Source organism: Salvelinus sp. IW2-2015, linkage group LG36, assembly GCF_002910315.2.
Source record: "Salvelinus sp. IW2-2015 linkage group LG36, ASM291031v2, whole genome shotgun sequence".
In the NCBI taxonomy this organism is placed as follows: domain Eukaryota; kingdom Metazoa; phylum Chordata; class Actinopteri; order Salmoniformes; family Salmonidae; genus Salvelinus; species Salvelinus sp. IW2-2015.
This window is the reverse complement of record NC_036875.1, coordinates 35165292-35188544: the sequence shown is the minus strand read 5'-3', so window position 1 is coordinate 35188544 and position 23253 is coordinate 35165292. Positions and strand designations below refer to the sequence as shown.

The following is a 23253-nucleotide window of genomic DNA, read 5'->3' as shown; positions in this document are numbered from 1 at the left end:
TCGATTTGAAAAATAACTCCATCAATTTCTCTGCAAATCAGAGTCAATAGCAAATAAACTCCTATTCAATGCACTATTCAATGATAGCCATTTAAACATACTTTTGAAGAAAAACCCCTGTTGCCTAAGCCCTCACGGCTTTCAGGTGATTTAGTGTGCGTCGTAAATTCAATCAGGGTGCGCAAGTCGCTTCAGAGTCTCTCAGAAATGATAAATTCAAGAGCATGCAATTTCAATTCGTAAATTCATAGCGTTCGTTCTCCTGCGTTCAGAGCGACACTGACAACTCGGCCGAGAAGTAGGGTTCTCGAGTGTTCTGCCCTAGCTGCTATTACCTTCCAGCCACAAACGAGAACAAATTCACTCTGACCATTCACTCCCCTAGCAGAGCTTTAGGCTTCATGTTATCCAGAGCGTTGACTGACTGTAACTGCGCAAGCTAAAAATAATTACGCTCTTTTTTGCCGACGTTTACTGACACGGCCATATTCAACGGGTGTTGAGCGTTCGTAAAATCCTCAGTTATCGCCCTGTACACTCATGAGAGTGCTCTTGAAACCAGATAATATCGAGAGAATGACTTAAACGTGAGCTTTTCCGTGGATGTCAGACTCACACGTTGTTACCCACTGGAGCGCTCGATTGGTCTCAAACATTGGGCGGGGCTTAGCTGAGGTCAATTGGACGCTCTCACTACTTTTAATGGCTTTTTTAGTTTATTTCAGAAAAAGAATATCACTATTAGTGATGTCTGATGGTTGTATGATTTAATTTGAAATTTATATTTAAAACAATAAATACTAACGATTCAACAAAAAAAAAATAATATATTACCCCTCCACTCTGTCCATATCACCTCAAGATGGTCCTATAAATCCTAGTAATGTATTCATCCAAATCAAGCGATATGTATCTCGTTCAAACCACAACCTTCAATCAACCAAATATTAGAAGGGAAGATCACCCTCTAACTTGGTTTTCGAGAGTTACCAACTCTATCTTTGCTCGGTATCAAACTCGGTTATATTACATATGTAATTTGTAAAATCAAATTCACAAGTCTAAATTTTCTAATTATATCACAAACTGCAGAACAGTTTTTACAATGCACTACTACAACACAACACCAACAACAGGTATGCAGTCAGACACACAGGTCTCTTATCCCAGGGAGTTTGAGCGATATACTGTACCTCTTACCAGTGTGTTACATTGACAAAACTCAGTAGAAATACTTTGAAAATAAGCTTTATAACCACTATAAGGCATCATAAGATGTAATAACTTTCTTAAGCCTCCCTTATTTTTATTTATAACTTAAATTGTCAAATCATGCTTTATCATGTGTCATGAACCCCTGCTCAGCCTGTGTGACTAAATGCTATTTGTTATCTTCATCTGTAGTCTAGAGCATTGTAGAGCTGCTTGCTGATCTCGCTGTAAACAAATTGCGCCCTGAATTCACTTCTCAGTCTCTGATGGCTGATAAGGTTTGAGTATTTAGTATCTGACTTGATTGTGAGTTAATTCTTGTGATATTTACTATAGCATAAAAGTCATATGAATAAATTGCCAAAGCATCTGCCAACAGTAGTATATTATTTTGTGGACATCTTAAAGTTTCTAAATTTGTAACAATTGTATATGCCTGAATGTCTTTCTGAGGATAATAACATACTCCAAACAAACCATACAGAATATTTATGTGACAGAATTTCCTCTTTCGTCCATTTTCTCAACCATTTCAGACATCACTTGAGTCTTATTTGAAAAGCAGTAATAATCTCTCTCTCTCCGTATAGATGTATTTGTATAGACTCTTGTCTGTTTACATTATAATCTGACTCGAGTCACGGCCCAGTATTTTTTTTAAAGGCCAATGCAGTCAAAAACTTGATTTCCCAGTTTAATATATATTAAAAAGGCTGCAGTGACCATTAAAAATAGGAATATGTATAAAAACAGTCGTCCAAAATGTTCCAGAGGCCAGAGTTAGTGAAACAGAAGACTTGAAATACCTCACAACTTTACCTTGCACATGTAAAAACACCTGAAGGGTTTCATTTTATCTACATAAAATCGGTGTTTTCGTCCCTTCTTCACCCTCTGCTCCGGAGTCTTGTAGCCTTGTGATTATCAGATGTACTGATCTAGCTATCATCTGTTCCTCTGTCCCAACCTTGTTTCCTAAGGAAGTTTCCCCCCGTCCCTCTTACCTAGAAGTTACTGTATGCTTTCTCCCCCACCCTCAAACTCACAGTCCTAACAGTTGCTATAAAACCTGAAAATGTATAATTCACAAAAAAATATTTTCTAAAACATTAGAAGCTTGATAGAGCAGTTTGGTGTTATGCATGTGTTATTGTTTTTATACAGCCACATTCCCAGAAACTTGGAATGCAATGTGTCACATATCACTGTTCCAAGTTAATATATTATATAGTAGAAAGAGAAGGACCTACTAATTACACATAGTAACATTTGTAACAGAAGTTGCTCTTGTAAAAGGGTAATTGTCATCAAAAGAAAGGACCAACACTCTTTCATATAATTGATTAAAATGCCTTTATGTCTTTTGAACATGCCATTACCAATAAAGCATTTTAATTAATATATGAAAGAGTGCCGGTCCTCCTTCTTAATATATTATATATGAACTTGATAACTTATTGATATAATTTCCAAGACAGTATTTTCATTCCATTGACATATAGGTAGCGAGCTACAAGGTAAAAAGCTATTGTTCTGCCCGAGCAAGCAGTAACCCACGTTCCCGGCCAAGATGTATGTTATAAGCAGGCCCCCCGCATCTCTCTGATGCAGAGCGTTAGTGAAATGCCAAAACACATTTCAGTTGAAGCATTCAGTTGTATAACTGACGAATTTACTCCTTTCCCTAGCAATGAATTGTTCGTAGAAAATGGATGAGAGGTGAGTTAAAATAAAACCTAAAGATGTTAATAAAATACTTTTATTGATCCCCAGAGAGGAAATGTGTAAGAGTGGCGGACAAGAACCACGAAGATTAAATACAGGTTAAGTTATTTTACAGTTTTATTAGAACAATTAACAATTATTACATTTTCCTTGCTCTCATATAACAAACACTAACTGGAACATCTCTCGTTTGGTTTCTTCAAAAATAAAAAGCACCATACATGTTCTCTACATTTCAGTAGAGTATGCACTATTTAATTTGTATATCTGTATGTAGTAAGACCTTAATGAAACATACCCAATGAGGACAACAGCTAGATAGAGAATGTCTCTACTCTGTGTGATACACGTTACCAACTTAGAGTCTTAGATAACCTTTGGATGTAAAAATAAAACGCAACCAAACTTTAGCGATACTCCATCAAAACCTATCATATGCTGAATGAAGCACTTATAAACACCACTGCTATTCTACCAATATAGTTGTTACCTTCTTTTGATAAAGCATAGAACCAGTCCATATTAAAATATGGTTCTGTATAAGAACATAAACCAAGAACCAGGCGTGACCAACATCAGATATGCCAGAGCCAAGCACTAACAATATGAAAAGTTAAAATCAACCCACTGTCAAAAACCAAGTTCCCTAAATTCACAAAACTTTAAAAAGTGAAGTTGTTTAGAATACTGATGCAAGCCAGCTGATGTAACAGATCCTGAGAGGCAAAGTTTAGGTAGACAGTAAACAGAGAAACAAACATTGACAAGGTCATATTCATTAAGACATTTAACGGAAAATTTTTATAATGTTCCAAAATGACTTAAAATTTGAATTTTCATTGACAGTAGCCAGTTAGTCCCTCCCTGTTTCAGCCATATTTCCGTTGCTTGACTAATGAACCACGATGCTCAGCGTAGACATAACCCGTCCCAATCCTACCATTAAAGAGAAATATGCTAAAACTGACCCTAAGATAAGTATCTCAGTAACATTCATCTACTTCTGAAGCTCTCTCATATATTTGATAAACCTTTGCAGAGTAATCAATACTTGGTAAGTAGATTAGTAGACATTCAGAAAATAGCATTTAAAGGCCAACTTTGAAAAACCGAGATTCAATTAAATCAGAATTCAATCATTTTGCACTAAATCCCCCATAGAGATAATGATGACTTCATGTGGATCTTGGCATAAGCATCAGTCAGAATACAAACAGCCTATATACTCATCCAACAGTTGATAAGCCACTTTAACCAGTTGAAGCAATAGAGAGCATGGTGGTCCCGTGTGCTCAGTTGGGTAGAGCATGTACTTGCAACGCCAGGGTTGTGTTCATTCCCACAGGACCAGTACGAATTGAAAAGTAAAGCACACCACTACGTAAGCCGCTCGGGATAAGAGCGTCTTCTAAATACGTTAAATGTAAAAGGAGCTCGTGCAGTAATCTGTCTACACTAAAAAGGCCGCTAATACCACTATTCTCCCTCCACAAACACCAGTCTACTAATGTTTACTATTAGATTAACTTCATTCAGTAATACAAACTCTCTCAGAATCACTTTCAACTTTGTGATGAAGTAAAACTATAGTCTACAATCTTTCTGCAATCCACCGCCGCAGGTGCAGGTAGCCTGACCGCTTAGAGCATTGGCCAGTAACCGAAAGTATTGATAGTTCAAAATCCCAGCCAACATGTGAAAAATATTTTGATCTGCCCTTGCAGCAAGCACTTAACCCTAATTCCCATGTCGCCGATGATAATCTATACCCCACTCTCCACGGTCTCAACCAGATTGATATAGCACCCAAAAAAAATAATTTTATAATAAATCACATGCGTAAACACATACTTTACATTATGAAATAGCACAAATTAAACACCACCAATTTATTATCATTATCATAGCTAATGTGGCCAAAGCTTGAAACAGCTGGAGACAATTATGATAATAGACTCTTAGCACAACCTTGAAATCAGGAGATAGTTGCCACAGTGAGTCCAGGCAGGAGAATGGATACGGATGGTTTCACATTCTATGGAAAACAGACACAAGTGAAGCTCCTCCGTTCCCTTGTTCCCTATCCAATAAGCTTAAAGAACAGAAAGCCAACAGCCAAGAAATAACCCGGTGTAGGACTGTTCTGTAGTTTCAGCGTTCAACAATACATTGTTACCCTTGCAACAACTGACAAGCTTGACTGAGACGTGTAACACGCCTCTGGACGATAACAAGCGTCTGAAGCAGAAACAATTGACACGCATGCTACAAATAGAAAAAGGACTCTGAAATAGAAAGGCGTGTCCACCATTTTTCTGCATAAATAATCTCTATTTTTCAGACTTTTTCAGATTTTCCTGTGATTTATTCATCAGCCAGCACGCTCTCTGTATTTAGCTGGTTACAGTTTAAAAGTTTAAAATACAAATGTTTGAAACAAGCCATTGACATATAAACATACTATTAGTTTGGCATTCCCATATAAACACCCAGATTTTATCTATTGTAATATCCCTCTATCTCTAGCAAAGAAAAACACGAGATCTTGTATCATGAATAACCCATTACAGAATGTTCCAGCTGTATAAGAGCATGTTACATATATGCTCAGTAGACAAAACTAATGTAATTCTGCACCAGATATTCCCATGTTTCAACCCGGGTGTTCAATGAACCCAAGACTACTCGTTAAGAGAAAAAGCATACCATGTCATAACCATTTCGATCTAGCTATGATCTTCTGAGCTTTACATATTGACGCAGAATTCAACTCTTCATACCATCTCAATATTCCAGAGTCTGCCAAGTTGGAGCTATGTAACCCGGTGTCATATATATATGTTATTCGCGCTATTGAAAGACATAAGATCAACTCACGCTTTCTTGTCCTCGTCGATTGTAGGAGCCTACTAGACTGAGAGGTGAGCCCTAGTGGCTGTCTGCATATCCACCTTACTAATCCGAGATATGCCTCACATGAGAAATAAAGAGATAATATCCCAAGTGTGCAAATGTCTAAAATCCATCACAATCTACTCCCTTCATCAGCCCAGCACAGCCAGATTATCATCTCCAGTGTGCTCTAAGTCATTCACTTCAGCCTCTCCTTCTCACGTGCCTACGTGAGCCAAGCTTTAATCACTCCAGTGATTGTATAAAGCGCCTCTTCTCCTTCCTCCGTCTCGGCATGTCCCATAATACGCACTCGTTGCTCTCTCCAACTATTCCACATAACCTGCTCCAGACAGGACAAGGTGACGTCAGACAGCATAGCACGGAAGAGAGTAGTCTAATTCTCCGTCTAACTGCTCCAGCAGCACCTACCTCCATTACTGCGCATGTGAATGATAAATATCGCCTGTGCGTCATCAAGAGCCAAAATGAAAAAACCAAGTGGATTAATCCTCTTCTCTTCTTCTGAGACGCGAATATACCGAGTGTGTACTCCTTGTGGCCTATACAGAGCACACGAAAGACTACATTGTCTGTTTATATCTGCGACCGTTTGCGTCATCACATAGTGCACTTACCAGTGGTGTAAATGCCCTTATCCCAATCTCTCATACATGCCCAGCGAGTAGTCTAACTATCACCCAGTAGCGTCGCCACAGCCTTCTCTACACGTAGCCACATTAGAGCTGACCGAGTTGTGCTAAACTTCTCCACATCCTAGCCTACAAGCCTGAATATCGCGAGTGTTGGCAAAATCGCGTACTACATCTCCAGCACTAGCCACTACCCAACTCGCCCGAGATGTATCTCTATATTTTGCTAACATCACGAGAGCCAGTCTTCATCTGTCTCGTGTCCAAAGACCCTCACAACCGACCCATATGCGATGACTCTGTTATAGGGTAGGTCTCGAAAATCCATTCGGAACTCGTCTCTTTCGCTAACTGTCTCACTTTCTGTGTCACCTTATCTACCTCGATCTGGCGCCAAGAGTGGCCCCCACCTTCTAGCTTACATCATCTAGACTATCCCTGCGCATCTGACCGCCTCGACCGTGAGACACCAGAGATACACACTAACATTTCCGTTCATGCTGATCGACTGATAAACTGCACAGACTTCATAGCGACACATGACAAAAATGAGCCGACGTCGTGTCTCGCATGAGAACCTGAAAGCTCTCGCGTGGAGTGTTTGATGAAAAAGCATCGCACGAGTACTAGAGGCATAGGAAGCATACAGAAAGCGATGTCCACCTGAGCACAGTGAAAGCGAAAGGTAGCTGAGAGTGACAGAAGGCAGCGGTATATGCCGCACCAGAAAGCCAGAGGTGAGATTACTAGAGAAGAAAGCAGAACGAGAAGCATAACAAGACTAGAGCGGAGCTGTTATCGATGAGAAAGAATGCAATCTCCACAGTCCTCCACATTACTTCAAAATCTCCCTTATCCCGAGCTCCTATTGCCCTCTAGTGGTAAGCTCTACGACGAAGGGATCGATCTCTTACGCATTGCAGACTTCCTGAACTCCAACTCCCCAAACTAGTTCATCCACACCTATTTCTAACTCCCGATATTTTCCATAAAGCGCCCTCTCCCCCCACACTCTCCGAGCATGCGCGTCGCGACCGCCTCTCGCCTAGTCACCATGCCAGCTCCTCCAGTCTCGACCTCCGGCCCTCCCTCGCTATGTCTGCCTCCACCCAACCACCCTCGCGAGTCGTCAACTCTCCTACGGCCCCCAACCACTATCCTCCACACTTTACGCAGCGATTGCAATCTACCACCCAACCATCTCCCCTATCTGTTGTAGCTAAGATAGGACTATCGTATGGCTCCTTAAGACTTAGAGCCGACGACATCTCCGTTATTTCTTAGCTACTCTAGAGAACAACAACCTTGAAGTGTACCTCATGATCCCCCCACACCCCCCCTCATAATCTACGCGCAAAACCTGTCTCAATTTCCATGAGTTATTTTATGACAAAGAATAAATCAACAACATGCTTGATCAAGTCATGTATTATCTATAAATGCTGCATTATGTATTGAACATATGTGAGTAGCTGAAGGTCACCTAGAGGTGAATGTGACCACCCATGTCAGAGCTCGCCTGTCCCTAATCCGTAATGTAGTATGCCAGACTGCCCTACTCCCTAAGTATCTATGGCAGCCGATAATCTTACAGTCCGACAACCTATTCACCACATCACACAATCGAGTTAATATCACACTGATTAGTAGTGAAAACGTGCTGACCTCCGCTATCCACAACACATAGTGGAAGCACTCTTAGTTCATTCGTGCTACACCTTAGGAGATTGCTTGAGGTGTGAGTGTGCGTAGTGCTGGTGGGAGAGTGTGTAGATGTGTGTGTGTGTGTTATTGAAGTTGTGTGAGTGAGATGGATGTGTTAGCGAGTTATGGTCTGTTTGTAGTGTTTGCGAGTTTTGTCTGCTGATATGTGTGTGTGTCGATGTGAATGAGAGTGCTATCGATACCTATAGTAGATGATCACTGACGTGTGCTAGCATGAAAACACATGTATGTCAGTATTGATGCTGAGTAGTGTTGTGCATAAATCACCGCATCATTACATGCAAGACTCTAAGTGCTTGTCTTGTGCACCGCTACAATTTTACCATAGATAAGAGAGTCAAGTCAAGCAAATGCAAGTCAAATCAACTCAGAGAACTACTGAGTCAGTAACTCATGACCCCTCTGTGTATGACAAGATCTGAACTAGTGCCAATGCCATTGTTTATGCTACCAATCCTAACCGATCTTTCCCACTCCTTCTCGCTGCTACTTTGGGTTGTCTATCTGTTGTATCCAGAAACAAGTAACAGTGATCCCATTGACAACACAGCAGCGTCACCCTGAGTATACCTTGAGACCAGTCTAGTATTCCAGCATGTGACTGACCTAAGACTGACAGCCTCCACCCTGCCACATGAACATTCTCGAAGTCCCACCAACATTTTCTACCAAGCTGAGACAGAGACGTAAGTAGGCTTGAAGGACAGAGAGAGGAGACTTTTGAGTCACAAGTGATATCCAAACCGATAGCGCGGACACCACAATGAGAGCCAAAACCACTTCAAACACCCTTAACCCATCCCCTCTCCCAGGCCATGAACATTCTACACTCCAGCTTCCTGCATCTCCTTCTCCTCCCGGCCATGGGAACAGTTCTACATCCATCTTCCTGGCATCTTCCTTCTCCTCCCAGGCCATGGAACAGTTCTACACTCCAGCTCCGGCATCTCCTTCTCCTCCCAGCCATGGGAAACAGTTCTAGCACTCCAGCTTCTGACATCTCCTTCTCCTCCGCAGGCCATGGGAACAGTTCTACACTCCAGCTTCCTGGCATCTCCTTCTCCTCCCAGGCCATGGGAACAGTTCTACACTCCAGCTTCCTGGCATCTCTTTCTCCTCCCAGGCCATGGGAACAGTTCTACACTCCAGCTTCCTGACATCTCCTTCTCCTCCCAGGCCATGGGAACAGTTCTACACTCCAGCTTCCTGGCATTTCTTCCATAGCTCAGATTTCACAGTCTTAAGGCGTCAGCATGCTTTGCCTAGCTGAACGATTGTGCTCGCAAACTCCCTTAAAAGACTTTCACTTGAAAAACAAGCAGCAATAGTACCGTTTGTCCATCTTGAGACGTCATTGCCAGTCTGCCTCAAAATAGTCTAATTAATCTAAGGTAACTCAAGAAATCTGTCAATAATACATCGAACTAAGATGTCTGGTGAAGTATTTCTCAAGTGAAGAAATTTGCATGAAAAGGATTTGTCTCTCATTAAATGACAACAAACACTTCATTGAAGAATCCCTACTGTTGACCAATCACAGACGAAACAACAGAGATTTCGCCTATCGACAACAGGCTTGCCTCCTACAAAAAATTGTGAGCGTGAACAGCCGAAGAAACCCATGCCAAAGACTAAAACGTCACAAAATGTCGTCATAACATATGCATATGAACTGTTCCGAAATGTTTGGGATGGGATGCATGAAGAATCCTTCACACCTTTCCTTCTTTTCTGAGTAACATTCTACTACATTCCACAACAAGGAATTCTACCTCCCTCCCTCCCTCCCTGACCAAATTCCCATTTCCTAGATGTGAATAGAAAAATTATTAAAAATTATTTTGTTTCTGTAATTTTTTACCAGAATGCATCACACTATTGACGTATGCCACCTTTATGCTGGGCGGCGCCCATTTATGATTGCGTGTGGAAGTGGGAGTTGTGACCAGTAGATCGGTGCCTTTTTCTGGGCAAAGTTGGCAAACGAGCAATGACTTCCATTAAAACAAAAAGAGACGTTTTGAAGACGTCTCCTGGCGTGTAGAAGACAACCTCCCAGAGTTCTGGTGTGTAGAAGACAACCTCCCAGTGTTCTGGTGTGTAGAAGACAACCTCCCAGTGTTCTGGTGTGTANGTTCTGGTGTGTAGAAGACAACCTCCCAGTGTTCTGGTGTGTAGAAGACAACCCCCCAGTGTTCTGGTGTGTAGAAGACAACCTCCCAGAGTTCTTCTGGTATATGTGTGCTACTGCCGTATGCTGCCAGATCATAAATCTCAAGCACGCTGACATTTATGTCATGTCGTCACGCGTCATTAAGGAGACATAATGGCCAGGGATAGGATATGGGAAAAAGTACAGCAGCCTATACCCCCCATGTAGTCCTAAAAAAGCTTGTGACTTCGTATCTACCTGTCTTCAAAGCTCTTTATATTAAAGATTTTGAAATCGGGATTAAAACCGCTACCATCACATCAATTGTTTCTTTCGAGACGTTGTTGGAACAGACAAGAGTTGCATTGAGCAAAGTTGCTACACTCTAGTACCAAGTGATTGCAACTGAGGGCCTCTGGGTTGGTTTCTCTCATTTGGGCACCATCTCTAGATCTGAAGCTTAGCGCTCATGATCGTCATTCAGCTATTTTGAGATAAAGTGGGAGGGAGACGAGGGCAACAGAACTCTGAAAGGACAGGAGTGGGTGTGTGTGTGTACSCCCCACACAAAAGGAGGCCTTCAGTCTATTCGTTGCACCCCCAATCAATTTAAGATGGGGATGTCGTGGCAAAGACTCAATGAAACGGCTTTGTGTAGTAGGGCTGGCTGGGCCTGCCTCTCCATGCCTTCTCCTTAAAGTGTGTCACTTGCCGGAAAACATTCTCACACAAAGCGTTACGCAATCAGCGGTGGCGGCATTGGCATTGGCATTGGCTGGGTTTTAACCCTTGTTGTGTGGAGGCTTTTCTCTTTCTGGAAGTTTCTCAGACGGCTTTAGGTGCCAAACAACGACAGGCTCTGTTGAGATGGAGGGAGGGATGTGGTAGATGAGTGAATGAGGATCCAGAAGGGGGGGGGGGATACATGAGAAAGAGAGAAGGGTGCAACCTTCTCTGAAATCCCCAGAGCATTATAGCTACTGTTTCAAAGGCCTGGGTCTGTATTCAAAAAGCATCACAGAGTACTGATCTAAGATGGGGCGGCAGGTAGCATAGTGGTTAGAGCAGGTAGCCTAGTGGTTAGAGCAGGTAGCATAGTGGGTTAGAGCATGAGGTAGCGACCTGCCTACTCGTGTGATACCACTAGTACGATGCCAGAGATCGCATAGTGCTCTCTACAGCAGGCTAGACCTAGGGCATGTGTGTACTCAGACGTAGTAGCTAGTGGCTTAGAGCAGGTAGCCCTACTGATGGGTTAGGACGCAGTGATAGCCCTAGTCCGTGTTAGAGCAGGTACCTAGCCCTTAACAGTGGCTAGAGGCCAGGCTATCCTGAGTGGTCGTGCAGGATAGTGCTACCGCTCTTAGTCTAGTCCTACTAGGCTATAGAACGCATGGGGTAGCTCCTAGTGGGGTCTACGCGCAGATTCCATGCTTACCTGCCTTAGCTTGGATGCCCATTAGTAGCAGAGGGTCTAGCCTGCCTCTTACATCACGTCGCGTAGGTAGCATAACGCCATGCGCGTCTTAAGCCCTAAGTGGTTAGAGCAGGGACTTAGAGCTGCTCTCTAACCACTAGGCATATCTGCTGCTAACCACTAGGCTACCTGACTGTCAGTATACCACGTGAGGCTACCATCTGTCAAGACCACTTAGGCTTACCTGGCTCTAAACATAATAGGACTACCTGCTCTAACACTACTTTACTTGCTCTAACCACTCAGTGCTAGTACTTACGTAGCGTGCCTAAACGCGCTATAGCCTAGTCTAGCTACTCAGATGTGCAATACACTAGGCTAGCGTAGCCTCAGTTGGTATACCGAGCTTAGGGTACGCTACCTGAGCCCTAGCACTGGCGTGTGGATTACTCATGATGTGCTTCTTAGCCACCCTGGAGGTAGGCCTGGTCTCTAGAGCCGACGCTAGGACTACGGTAGCTGGCCCTTTCTTAACGTCAGGCCTTAAGTCAGGGCTAGACCCCTGGACGCTGGCTTGAAACCTACGTCAGTGGAAGGCTTACCTAGTTTGGCTCAGTTACTAACCGCAAGGCGTATACCTAGTGGTTAGAGCTAGGTACGGCTTAGGCCTTAGCTTGGTAACTAACATGAGGGCACGTGTTTAGCCTAGATGCGCTTGCTAGAGGCAGTGGAGCCTAGTGGCTAGAGGCAGACGTAGCTCCTATACACAGCTAGGTGGCTACTGACTGATTACAGGTAAGCCACTTTCCTAAGTGGGCTACCTTAGAGCACCTCGTAGGAGCCCTACTAAGGCTGTAGCCGCTTAGAAGCAGATAGCCTAGTGGTTAGAGCAGGTAGCCTAGTGGTTAGAGCAGGTAGCCTACCTGCGTGGTCTAGCCATCTATAGGTAGGGGTAGGTGACCCTAGCTGCCGTAGAAAGCAGGGTTAGTAGCCCACTACCGTAGTTGGCTGTATCCTAGCGAGCATCTAGCCACTAGTCCATAGTGGCGTCAGTAGGCAGGTGAAGCCTCTCTAAAGTGGGCTAAGGAGCCGGACGGTAGATAGGGCCTATAGTCTGGCCTGTGCGCGCACGGTAGTCCCTAACCCACTTTAGGTGGCTGCTAAGACGCCAGTTGTTATAGGCCTTCTTGGTTACGAGGTCGGTAGAGGCTACCTGCTCTAACCAACAAGCTACCTACCTCTAACCACTAGGGCTTACCTACGCTCTAACCACTAGGGGCACTAGTTACGGTCTAGATAACCCATAGGGCTATAGCCTCTACTGCATGAGTTGGTTAGAGCTCAGGTAGCTACCTGCCTTAGTGAGGCGCTACTATAGAGCCTGGTAGCTCTACGCTGGCTCTTAGAGGCAGAGCTAGTACTTCTACGCATGGGCCTTCTAGCGAACTAAAGACTACACATGGTGTAGAAGCCGGTTAGCTAACCACTAGCCTAGTCGTATGTCGCCTTCTTACCACTAGGGCTACTCTGAGCCTTTTTGCTCGGTTCTTCTTAATTTTCTAGCAACGGCAGATTAGTAGTAGGCAGAGTCTTATGACCTGCTTCTAACCACCTAGGACGACCTTGCTTTTAAAGCATAGGGTTGCTGAACTAGCTGGCGCATCAACACGACGATAGGCCACCCCTCTAACCAGTGTAGCTTAGACTACGCGCAGGTACCTACCTCTAACCACCTCAGTATGGGCTAGGCTACACTTGGGCCAGTGCTATAGAGCCACTAGGCTTACCTGCCTCTAGCCACCCTTAGAGGTGGCGCTTTAGAAGGCCCTGCCTAGCCTATGCTGAGCAGCCCACTAGGGGTCTTAGAAGCCACGGTGCCTAAGTGGGTTTAGGTAGAGCAGATAGCCTAGTGGTTAAGGGTAGGTAGCCTAGTGGTTAGAGTAGGTAGCTAGTGGTTAGAGCAGGTAGCCTAGTGGTTAGAGCAGGTAGCCTAGTGGTTAGGCAGGTAGCCTAGTGGTAGAGCAGGTAGCCTTAGTGGCTAGAGGCAGGTAGGGCCTAGTGGCTAGAGGCAGGTAGGCCTAGTGGCTAGAGCAGGTAGCCTAGTGGTTAGAGGTAGGTAGCCTAGTGGTTAGAGCAGGTAAGCCTAGTGGTTAGAGCAGGTAGCCTATGTTTAGAGAGGTAGCCTAGTGTTAGAGGCAGGTAGCCTAGTGGTTAGAGCAGGTAGCTAGTGGTTAGAGCAGTAGCCTAGTGGCTAGAGGCAGGTAGCCTAGTGGCTAGAGGCAGGTAGCTAGTGGCTAGGGCAGGTAGCCTAGTGGCTAGAGCAGGTAGCCTAGTATTAGAGGTAGGAGTAGCCTAGTGGTTAGAGCAGGTAGCCTAGTTTGAGAGCAGGTAATAGCCTAGTGGTTAGAGCAGGTAGCCTAGTGGTTAGAGCAGGTAGCCTAGTGGTTAGAGCAGGTAGCCTAGTGGTTAGAGCAGGTAGCCTAGTGGTTAGGCAGTAGCAGTGCGTTAGGCAGGTAGCCTAGTGGCTAGAGGCAGGTAGCCTAGTGGCTAGAGGCAGGTAGCCTAGTGGCTAGAGGCAGGTAGCCTAGGGCTTAGAGCAGTAGCCTAGTGGTTAGAGGTAGATAGCCTAGTGGTTAGAGGTAGGTACCTAGTGGTTAGAGCAGGTAGCCCTAGTGTTAGGAGGTAGCCTAGTGGTTAGAGCAGGTAGCCTAGTGGCTAGAGCAGGTAGCCTAGTGGTTAGAGGCAGGTAGCCTAGTGGTTAGAGTGTTGGGCCATTAACCGGAAGGTTGCTAGATCGAATCCCCGAGCTGACAAGGTAAAAATCTGTCGTTCTGCCCCTGAACAAGGCAGTTAACCCACTGTTTCTAGGCCGTCATTGTAAATAAGAATTTGTTCTTAACTGACTTGCCTAGTTAAATAAAAAAATAGGATCTGGTTCTCCCTGTCCTTCCATTCCTGTTCATTGTGATCTAATAGCTAAAAGTGATCCTAAATCAGCAGTCCTTTTCTGAGATGCTTTATGGATATGGGCCCTGATCTGACTAAAGAGGAGAAGAAAGTATTGTTTCCCAGAGAGAAAAATAATGAGCCATTTTGATAAGAGGCTTTTGGGAAACACAACCTGGACAAATGTCGAAACCAGAAGATGAGCATTATGGAATGACTGTCGTTACTGTACTAGTGGCAGAGAGAAGCATTAAAGTACATGGGGTGTGTATGGTTACCTGTAGTGCAGTGGACATGTAACAATACGTGTCATCCTCCAGTGGGTGTGTCCCTACAAGGGTGTATCTCGGGTAGGACGGGCACTGCTGGGGGTGGGAGGGGCCTTTCCTGCCGTAGAAAGCCGATTGGACGGTGATGGTGGTGCGGGGCGGGCAGCGGACCGACAGGAAGTCGCCGTCACAAGCCTGCTCGGTGTAGTTCCTCAACACTTTGGATAGGTAACCTAGGAGATAAGAAAAACACCATGGTTACCACGAAAACAGCTGCACTCCAACACCTATTTACAGTCCATCAACTCTCAAGCGGTGTTCCGGGTCATCTTTTCAGCAGATTGCTAGATCATGTCAATGTGTATTTCCTGAGATGCTAATCACTTCTACAGGTGTTGTGAGATCTGATCCTCAGTGCAGTGTGACTGCATTAAAGACAATCTGGAATGCAAAGCCTAAAATCATACTCCAAACAAAAGACACGATGAATAGGAGACCATTCACTACAAAACAAAGATTATCTGAATAGGAGACATTTCACTCCTCCACCTCCCCAGTGTAAAGAAACACACACACACAGTCCCCAGGATGTTCAAATGGACAAAGCCATGGGTGTGTTGAATCCTGAAAGACTTTTACTTAGAATGTGTGGCACACAGCTGCAGCAGTTCTATCTCAGTCAATTGGCATCAAAGAGGAACAAAACACATACTGGATAATAAGGCAATCAGCAATGCCAATCACACACACAGCCTGGCAAGCTTTGCTTTGTCTTGCCTGGGTTGGACCACCTCGGAAGAAACACTCTCCCCCTTCCTTTAATTTAATCCCTCATTTCATGGTGATGATGTCATATTGAGAGAGCTAGCGTGTTGTCTTATCTGCGCTATATTTTGTTTTTGTTCGTTAACACAGACACACCCTGTCAAGGGAGGCAGCGCCAATATGGTCGCGTAGGTGGTTTTGTGTCTAGATAGTAGGAAGCTTCTGTGGAAGAGCCCCCTGTTTCCATGGTCCATTAGTCATGTTACACATCAACAAGCCCTGACAAAACGACTGCCTTCACTTAACCATATCAAAAACCATGGCTCCGGGCCTAGAATACCACAACACTACACAGACGCTAAAAGTCCTGGCCCTAGCGTCATTAGCTGTTAGCATTGTTAGCCTCCAGGCATATCTAAAGAACAGACCCAGCATTTAAAGCTATCTGAGCTTCCTAGGCTTGAGCTAAAGCCCTCGCTAAGCTAACCAGCGCTAGTGCTAAGTCTGCTAACCCTGAGTTTGTCTCACCCTGTCTCCATCGGTAAGCCCTTTGTTTGTTAGCGTTAGTGAGTCTCTTCTCGGACTAGGTGTCAGTTAGCCAACCACCATGTTTTGAAATGCATTCCATATTTAAAAAGTGTATTTAAAAAAAATACATAAATAGGCCTATTGGGAAACAATCATAAAACACTTGTAATGTTATTTTACTTGAAACCTCACAGGTCTAGACTGTCTCTTTGAATGCTATAGCTAATTACGGTGTTAGCCAACATTCTCTGTCATTGTGAGCCCCCAGCCTGTCAGTCAGTCAGTCAGTCAGTCAGTCAGTCAGTCAGTCAGTCAGTCAGTCAGTCAGTCAGTCAGTCAGTCAGGAGAGCTGAACCCCATCACAAAGAACCAGCACCATTAACATTCCTGCCTGCGAGAAGGAGAGCGGAGATAAAAGAGGGAGCACTGCTTTGTCATATGGTGTCTTTTTTCCTCCTTCTTTGTGAAACTATTCAGCCAAATGATTGACAGCTGGCAGAGGAACATTCAGGACAAAAGTTGTCAAGATAAACAGAGGCTGCGTCTCAAGTGATACTCTATTCTCTGAATATTGCACTACTGTTGACCAGGTCCCAAGGAGCTCTGGTCAAAAGCAGTGCCCTAAATGGGGAATAGGGTTCCATAGAGCTCTGGTCGAAAGTAGTGCCCTATATGGGAAATAGGGTTCCATTGGGCTCTGGTCAAAGTAGTGCCCTGTATAGGGAATAGGGTGCCATTTGGAACAGAAATCGGCCTATTGGCAGTAGGGAAGTGTTTTCAATACAGGCCCTGTGCCATAATAAGGTTTGAAACCCATGTTCCACTTTACTTGAACCCATCGACCATAAGGGCTAGATAAAACTATCATACCAATGACCTTATCATCTATCATAAGCAGTCATAAGCAGTCATGACTGTTCGCGTCAGCTTATGACAAATTACTGTTAACGAAACCTATAACATGCATGATGGAATAAAACGATTTGACATATGCCCTCAGATCCTCAAAAAGCTCTACAGCTGCACCATTGAGAGCATCTTGACTGGATGCATCACCGCTTGGTATGGCAACCAATAAGGCGCGACAGAGGGTAGGTCATACGGCCCAGTACATCACTGGGGCCAAGCTCCCAGCCATCCAAGACATGTATACCAGACGGTGTCAGAGATAGACCCTAAAAATTGTCAAGACTCCAGCCACCCAAGTCAGCCACTCGCTTGCACTGGATCTATGCACACTCACTGGACTCTACCCACACAATCACACATCCTACACTGACAATCCAAAGCACACATGCCCACACACTACATACGCTAACATACAGAAGACACACACACATGCAGATTGACGCCACACACAAGCTGCTGCTACTCTGTTTATTATCTACCTTGATTGCCTAGTCACCTTTACCCCTACCTACATGTACATACAGTTGAAGTCGGAAGTTTACGTAAACTTAGGTTGGAGTCATTAAAACTATTTTTTCAACCACTCCACAAATTTCTTGTTAACAAACTATAGATTCGACAAGTCGGTTAGGACATCTACTTTGTGCATGACACAAGTAATTTTTCCAACAATTGTTTACAGACAGATTATTTCACTTATAATTCACTGTATCACAATTCCAGTGGGTCAGAAGTTTACATACACTAAGTTGACTGTGCCTTTAAACAGCTTGAAAAATTCCAGAAAATTATGTAATGGCTTTAGAAGCTTCTGATAGGCTAATTAAAATCATTTGAGTCAATTGGAGGTGTACCTGTGGATGTATTTCAGAGGCCTACCTTCAAACTCAGTGCCTCTTTGCTTGACATCATGGGAAAATCAAAAGAACTCAGCCAAGACCTCAGATAAAAATTGTAGACTCCACAAGGTACCACGTTCATCTGTACAAACAATAGTATGCAAGTATAAACACCATGGGACCATGCAGCCATCATACCGCTCAGGAAGGAGACGCGTTCTGTCTCCTAGAGATGAACGTACTTTGGTGCGAAAAGGGAAAATCAATCCCGAACAACACAAAGAACCTTGTGAAGATGCTGGAGGAAACAGGTACAAAACTATCTATATCCACAGTAAAACGAGTCCTATGTCGACATAACTGAAAGGCCGCGCAGCAAGGAAGAAGCACTGCTACAAAACCGACATAAAAAAAAGCAGACTACGGTTTGCAGCTGCACATGGGGAGCAAGATCGTACTTTTGGAGAAATGTCCTCTGGTCTGATGAAACAAAAATAGAACTGTTTGGCCATAATGACCATCGTTATGTTTGGAGGAAAAAGGGGAGGCTTGCAAGCCGAAGAACACCATCCCAACCGTAAAGCACGGGGTGGCAGACATCATGTTGTGAGGGTGCTTTGTTGCAGGAGGGACTGGTGCATTTCACAAAATAGATGGCATTATGAGGTAGAAAAATTTGTTGTTGTGGCAAATGGCTTAAGGACAACTAAGTCAAGATATGGAGTGGCCATCACAAAGCCTGACCTCAATCCCATAGAAAATTTGGTGGCCAGAACTGAAAAAGTGTGTGCAAGCAAAGAGGCGTACAAACTGACTCAGTTACACCAGCTCTGTCAGGAGAAATGGCCAAAATTCACCCAACTTATTGTGGGAAGCTGTGGAAGGCTACCGAAACATTTTACAGAAGTTAAACAATTTAAAGGCAATGCTACCAACTAATTGATTGCATGTAAACTTCTGACCCACGGGAATGTGATGAAAGAAATAAAAGCTGAAATAAATAATTCTCTCTACTATTATTCTGACATTTCACATTCTTCAAATAAAGTGGTGATCCTAACTGACCTAAGACAGGGGATTTTTACTAGGACTAAATGTCAGAAATTGAAAAACGGAGTTGAAATGTATTTGGGTAAGGTGTATTTAAACTTCCGACTTCAACTGTATTACCTCAACTATCTCGTACCCCTGCACATAACTCGGTACTGGTACTCCTTGTATATAATCTTGTTATTGTTATTTTATTGTGTTACTATTACCTTAAAAAAAAAGTTTTACTTTGCATTATTGGGAGAGGGCTCGTAAGTAAGCATTTCACAGTAAAGTCTACACCTTTGCATTCGGCGCATGTGAAAAAATTCATAAAATCAAATTGTCTTTACCCAAAACAAGGAGCCATTTTAAGGCTGTAAGCAATCCATTGGTACAAAACTTTGCTTGAAAATTAAGTTTAAAAAATGACCAGTTTGATTCAGCCAGCTGAACATCAATATGTCAAATGTTTCCACTGTTGAGTGCTTCGCAACACTACAGTACATTAGAGGAAGTAGGAACTGTTTCCATACACAGTGACACACACACACACACACACCAACACACACACACACACACACAACACACACACACACACACACACACACACACACACACACACACCACACACAACACACACACACAACAACACCTTTTTACCATGGTTACCTTCTAACAGTGCAGTAGATCCATAGAGTGTGGTCATGAAACTCTGATAGCTGAAAGAGTCAACACGGGACATAAGTCACGGAATATAGACAACAGTGGCGCCCAGGCAGCCTCTGTTCTTTCGCTGTTCTATTGACACTGGCCTCTCTCAAAAATGAAAGCAGGAAAATTGACTTCAATGCTTTTAACTATTAAGTAAGCTTACTTAAGCTTTAATGGGCGAATGCCTTTTTAAGGCCAGAGAGATTTGCAGAGTCAGGTATAGATCGACCTCTTTGGATCATAAAACGCAAAAGCTAAGTTAGCCTGGTCTGAAGTGCACACACTGGAACTAAGTACTTCACAAACACACACCTCTGCTGGCATAGCCCTGTCTGCTGCATTCCAGAGTGGGTGAACTTGGCATTTCCCCTGACAGGACCACACACACAAAACAACAACACAACCAGGGTGGCTGCCGTGGCAACGAACACCAACCTTACACTGAACTCATTCTTCTCCACAGTTACCCAGCGGGCAAAAGTTGTCAAGGGACATCATTTTTCTGATATACAATGTCAGATTACAACCATTTAAAGWCGTCTTTTAGCCCTTCAGGGAAAATAAAGACCTATTGAACAGAGTTCTCCATGAAGAAATCACGGCGCCTGGAAAGACGTCATATCGTGATTGTTGTCTTGTTTAAGTGACTGATACAACCAGGTAAAGGCGTCTTATTCTGGATGCTAAAACAGTCTAAAAAAACGTCCTTTTACATTCAGACTACAACCTGACCAGGACGTCAGTCTGATGTTATTGCAACCGGTTTTGCCCACTGAGCATAAGACAGGTCTATTTGGACTGAGTATTAGGCCTTGTTTTGGACCCAGGCCAAGACCATGATAGAGCATATGTGCACTGCCAGCCCTATACCCCTCCAGCCACTGAGCTGGGTGCCACATGGAAACTGTGGCAACTACCAAGCATGTGAGGGACAAGGGAGAGGGACAAACAGAGGATTGAAACGATAAAGGACAAGTCACACAAACACTAACAAGAAATATCCAGACTTTATCCAACAACCCAGCAGGTAAATCTAGTTGAAATTACACCTTTGCATTTGCAAACAGTTTGTAACCGGAACTGGATGCAATTTAGTCATTTCAAGCAGTTTTGACAACTGGTAAAGGACTTTCTCAAAGGTGAAGCGGTGGGTTACTAACTAAACCGTTTTTTACTTGTTCCTGAAGCAACTGTTTCTGAGCCACAAAACACACTGCAACACCTTCCTTCATCTTGTCCTGTGGGATTGTGGGTAAAAGCAAACAGATTATCTCATAAACGCCCCCGGAGCACTTTTCCACTTTTTGTACGTATTGTTCCACCCTCCTCTGTTAACCCTCCACCTGTTGATTGACGCCCCCTTTCACGACTAACAATCAGGCGGGGTTAAGACACCTGTGTAAACCAGGTAGCCAATGACATGCGTCGCCCTGAGGGACAGCCTGGACAATGCCACCAGGGGGAAAACACAGACACACATCTCTCTCTCCTTTTTCATTTGGGGCCATCCTAACTCCTTCTCTAGATAAAAAAATAAAAAAATAATCTTATTTTCAATGACGGCCTACCCCAGCCAAACTCTAACCCGGACGAAGGAAGGAGAGGAAGGAGAGAAGGTTATGTCTGATGGTGGCTATGTGGGGTGAGGAAGGAGAGGAAGGAGAGGAGGTTATGAATGATGGTGGTTATGTGGGTTGAGGAAGGWGAGGAAGGAGAGGAGGTTATGAATGATGGTGGTTATGTGGGGTGAGGAAGGAGAGGAAGGAGAGGAGGTTATGAATGATGGTGGTTATGTGGGATGAGGGAGGAAGGAGAGGAAGGAGAGGAGGTTATGAATGATGGTGGGTTTATGTTGGGGTGAGGAACGGAGAGGAGGTTATGGAAATGACGGTGGTTTAATGTGGGGTGAGGAAGGAGAGGAGGTTATGAATGACGGTGGTTATGTGGGGTGAGGAAGGAGAGGAAGGAGAGGAGGTTATGAATGAGATGAGATTCTCAAGACAGAAATACAGTGCGACAGACTGGGTTTGATTCCGGGTCTCCTGCACCCATAAATTCCAGGGCTTTACTTGACTTTACCTCAACATCCTGTGTGTGTTCGCAGTCTGAGGTAAAATCATTAGATGTGGGAGCTAAGGCAAGTCTTCAGCTTCTCAGGCAAGGCTACTACTCATCATGGTAGCTTCATAAACCAGCCCCATTTACATATACAACGGAACGACATCCTCAATCCCGTCATCTGCAGGATACCGGTAAGCAAATGACTACGSGTCAATTCACAAGATATATAATGCATGAATTGTGTACACAAGCAGGTAGTCTGGGCATATCATATGCATGGGGCATGACAACTCAACCAGCCCTAAAATAGCTGGTGCAGAGTTGTAGCTTCCCCTCATAACACACCATGTCATAACCCCCAAGTCATGTGATAGGAATTAACCGTAATTGGGCTTCCACTACGTCATGTGATCTCCCATGCCCGTAAGCCTATCACAATGCTGAAAACCCGAGGAGATAATTAGTTCCTCATTTGCGGTTATGTGATGGCCCCGCGGCCTAACCCTGGCGTTAGAGGGGTCAGGTAGGGCTGAGATTAGGGACAAACCACTGTGTTGTGTCAACATGGGTTCCTACCCCCCGGCCCATCACACAGAGACTTCCTGTTCAGGACTCACTGATTAGATGCGGTCCTACAGCAGGTCCAAAGAGATGTTGAATCCATGCTTTCCTCATGATTCAGCTCAGAGAGTAAGTATGAGGAGAGAGTGTGTGTGTAGGCCAATATATCCCCTTGCCTGCGGTGTGGTGTGGTGTGTGTGTGTGTGTGTGTGTGTGTGTGTGTGATGTGTGTATGAGAGAGAGAAAGAAAGAGAGAGGTGTGCATAGATTGTTGACTACATATGTGTGTCCGAATGTAAAAAAGTCAAATATGATCAACTAATTCAACAAACAACAGCAGGACACATTGCAAAATCCCTGGCTCTCCCTCCACTATGCAGAGGTGTCAGCTACAAGCTGGAATGCATAGAGAGATGTGCTCTCTGGTATGAGCAGTGGTGTGGTGGGGAGGCAGGGAGGGAGTGAGGGATGTCTCTCTAACTGCACTGTCTGCCTGCTAGGCTAGGGATTACTCTCTACTCAGGGCTTTCTCCTCTGTTTGAAAGATGCCACCGTATCCCATTGGAGAACTCAGCTCAAAAGTAACCTATGCAGTAGACACTCTGCTGGGTTCTCTGCTACAGAGGATTAATGCAGCACTGATAACAGGGTAAGATCTTCTCATATGGTTGACTCTAGTACTCAATAAAACAATCAATAATGCATGTTCCTCATGCAACAACTTCATAGAGCACACAGTATCAAACATTATGAAACATTTTACCGCCCCAAAAATCACATACAAAATAACGAATATACATTTTAAAGGGATAGTTGAAGGGATAAGCATCATTTCCCCAGATTTTGTTGTTGTTGT

General features: G+C 44.1%; 1 protein-coding gene across 1 annotated transcript in view; it reads right to left on the bottom strand.

The window, feature by feature from the left end:
- LOC111959508 (protein eva-1 homolog C) overlaps positions 1 to 23253 on the bottom strand; it is a 104873-nt gene that overhangs the window by 50029 nt on the left and 31591 nt on the right. Inside the window, 1 exon segment of the mRNA XM_023981122.2 lies at positions 15001 to 15224. Coding sequence (XP_023836890.2) covers positions 15001 to 15224 — 224 coding nt within the window.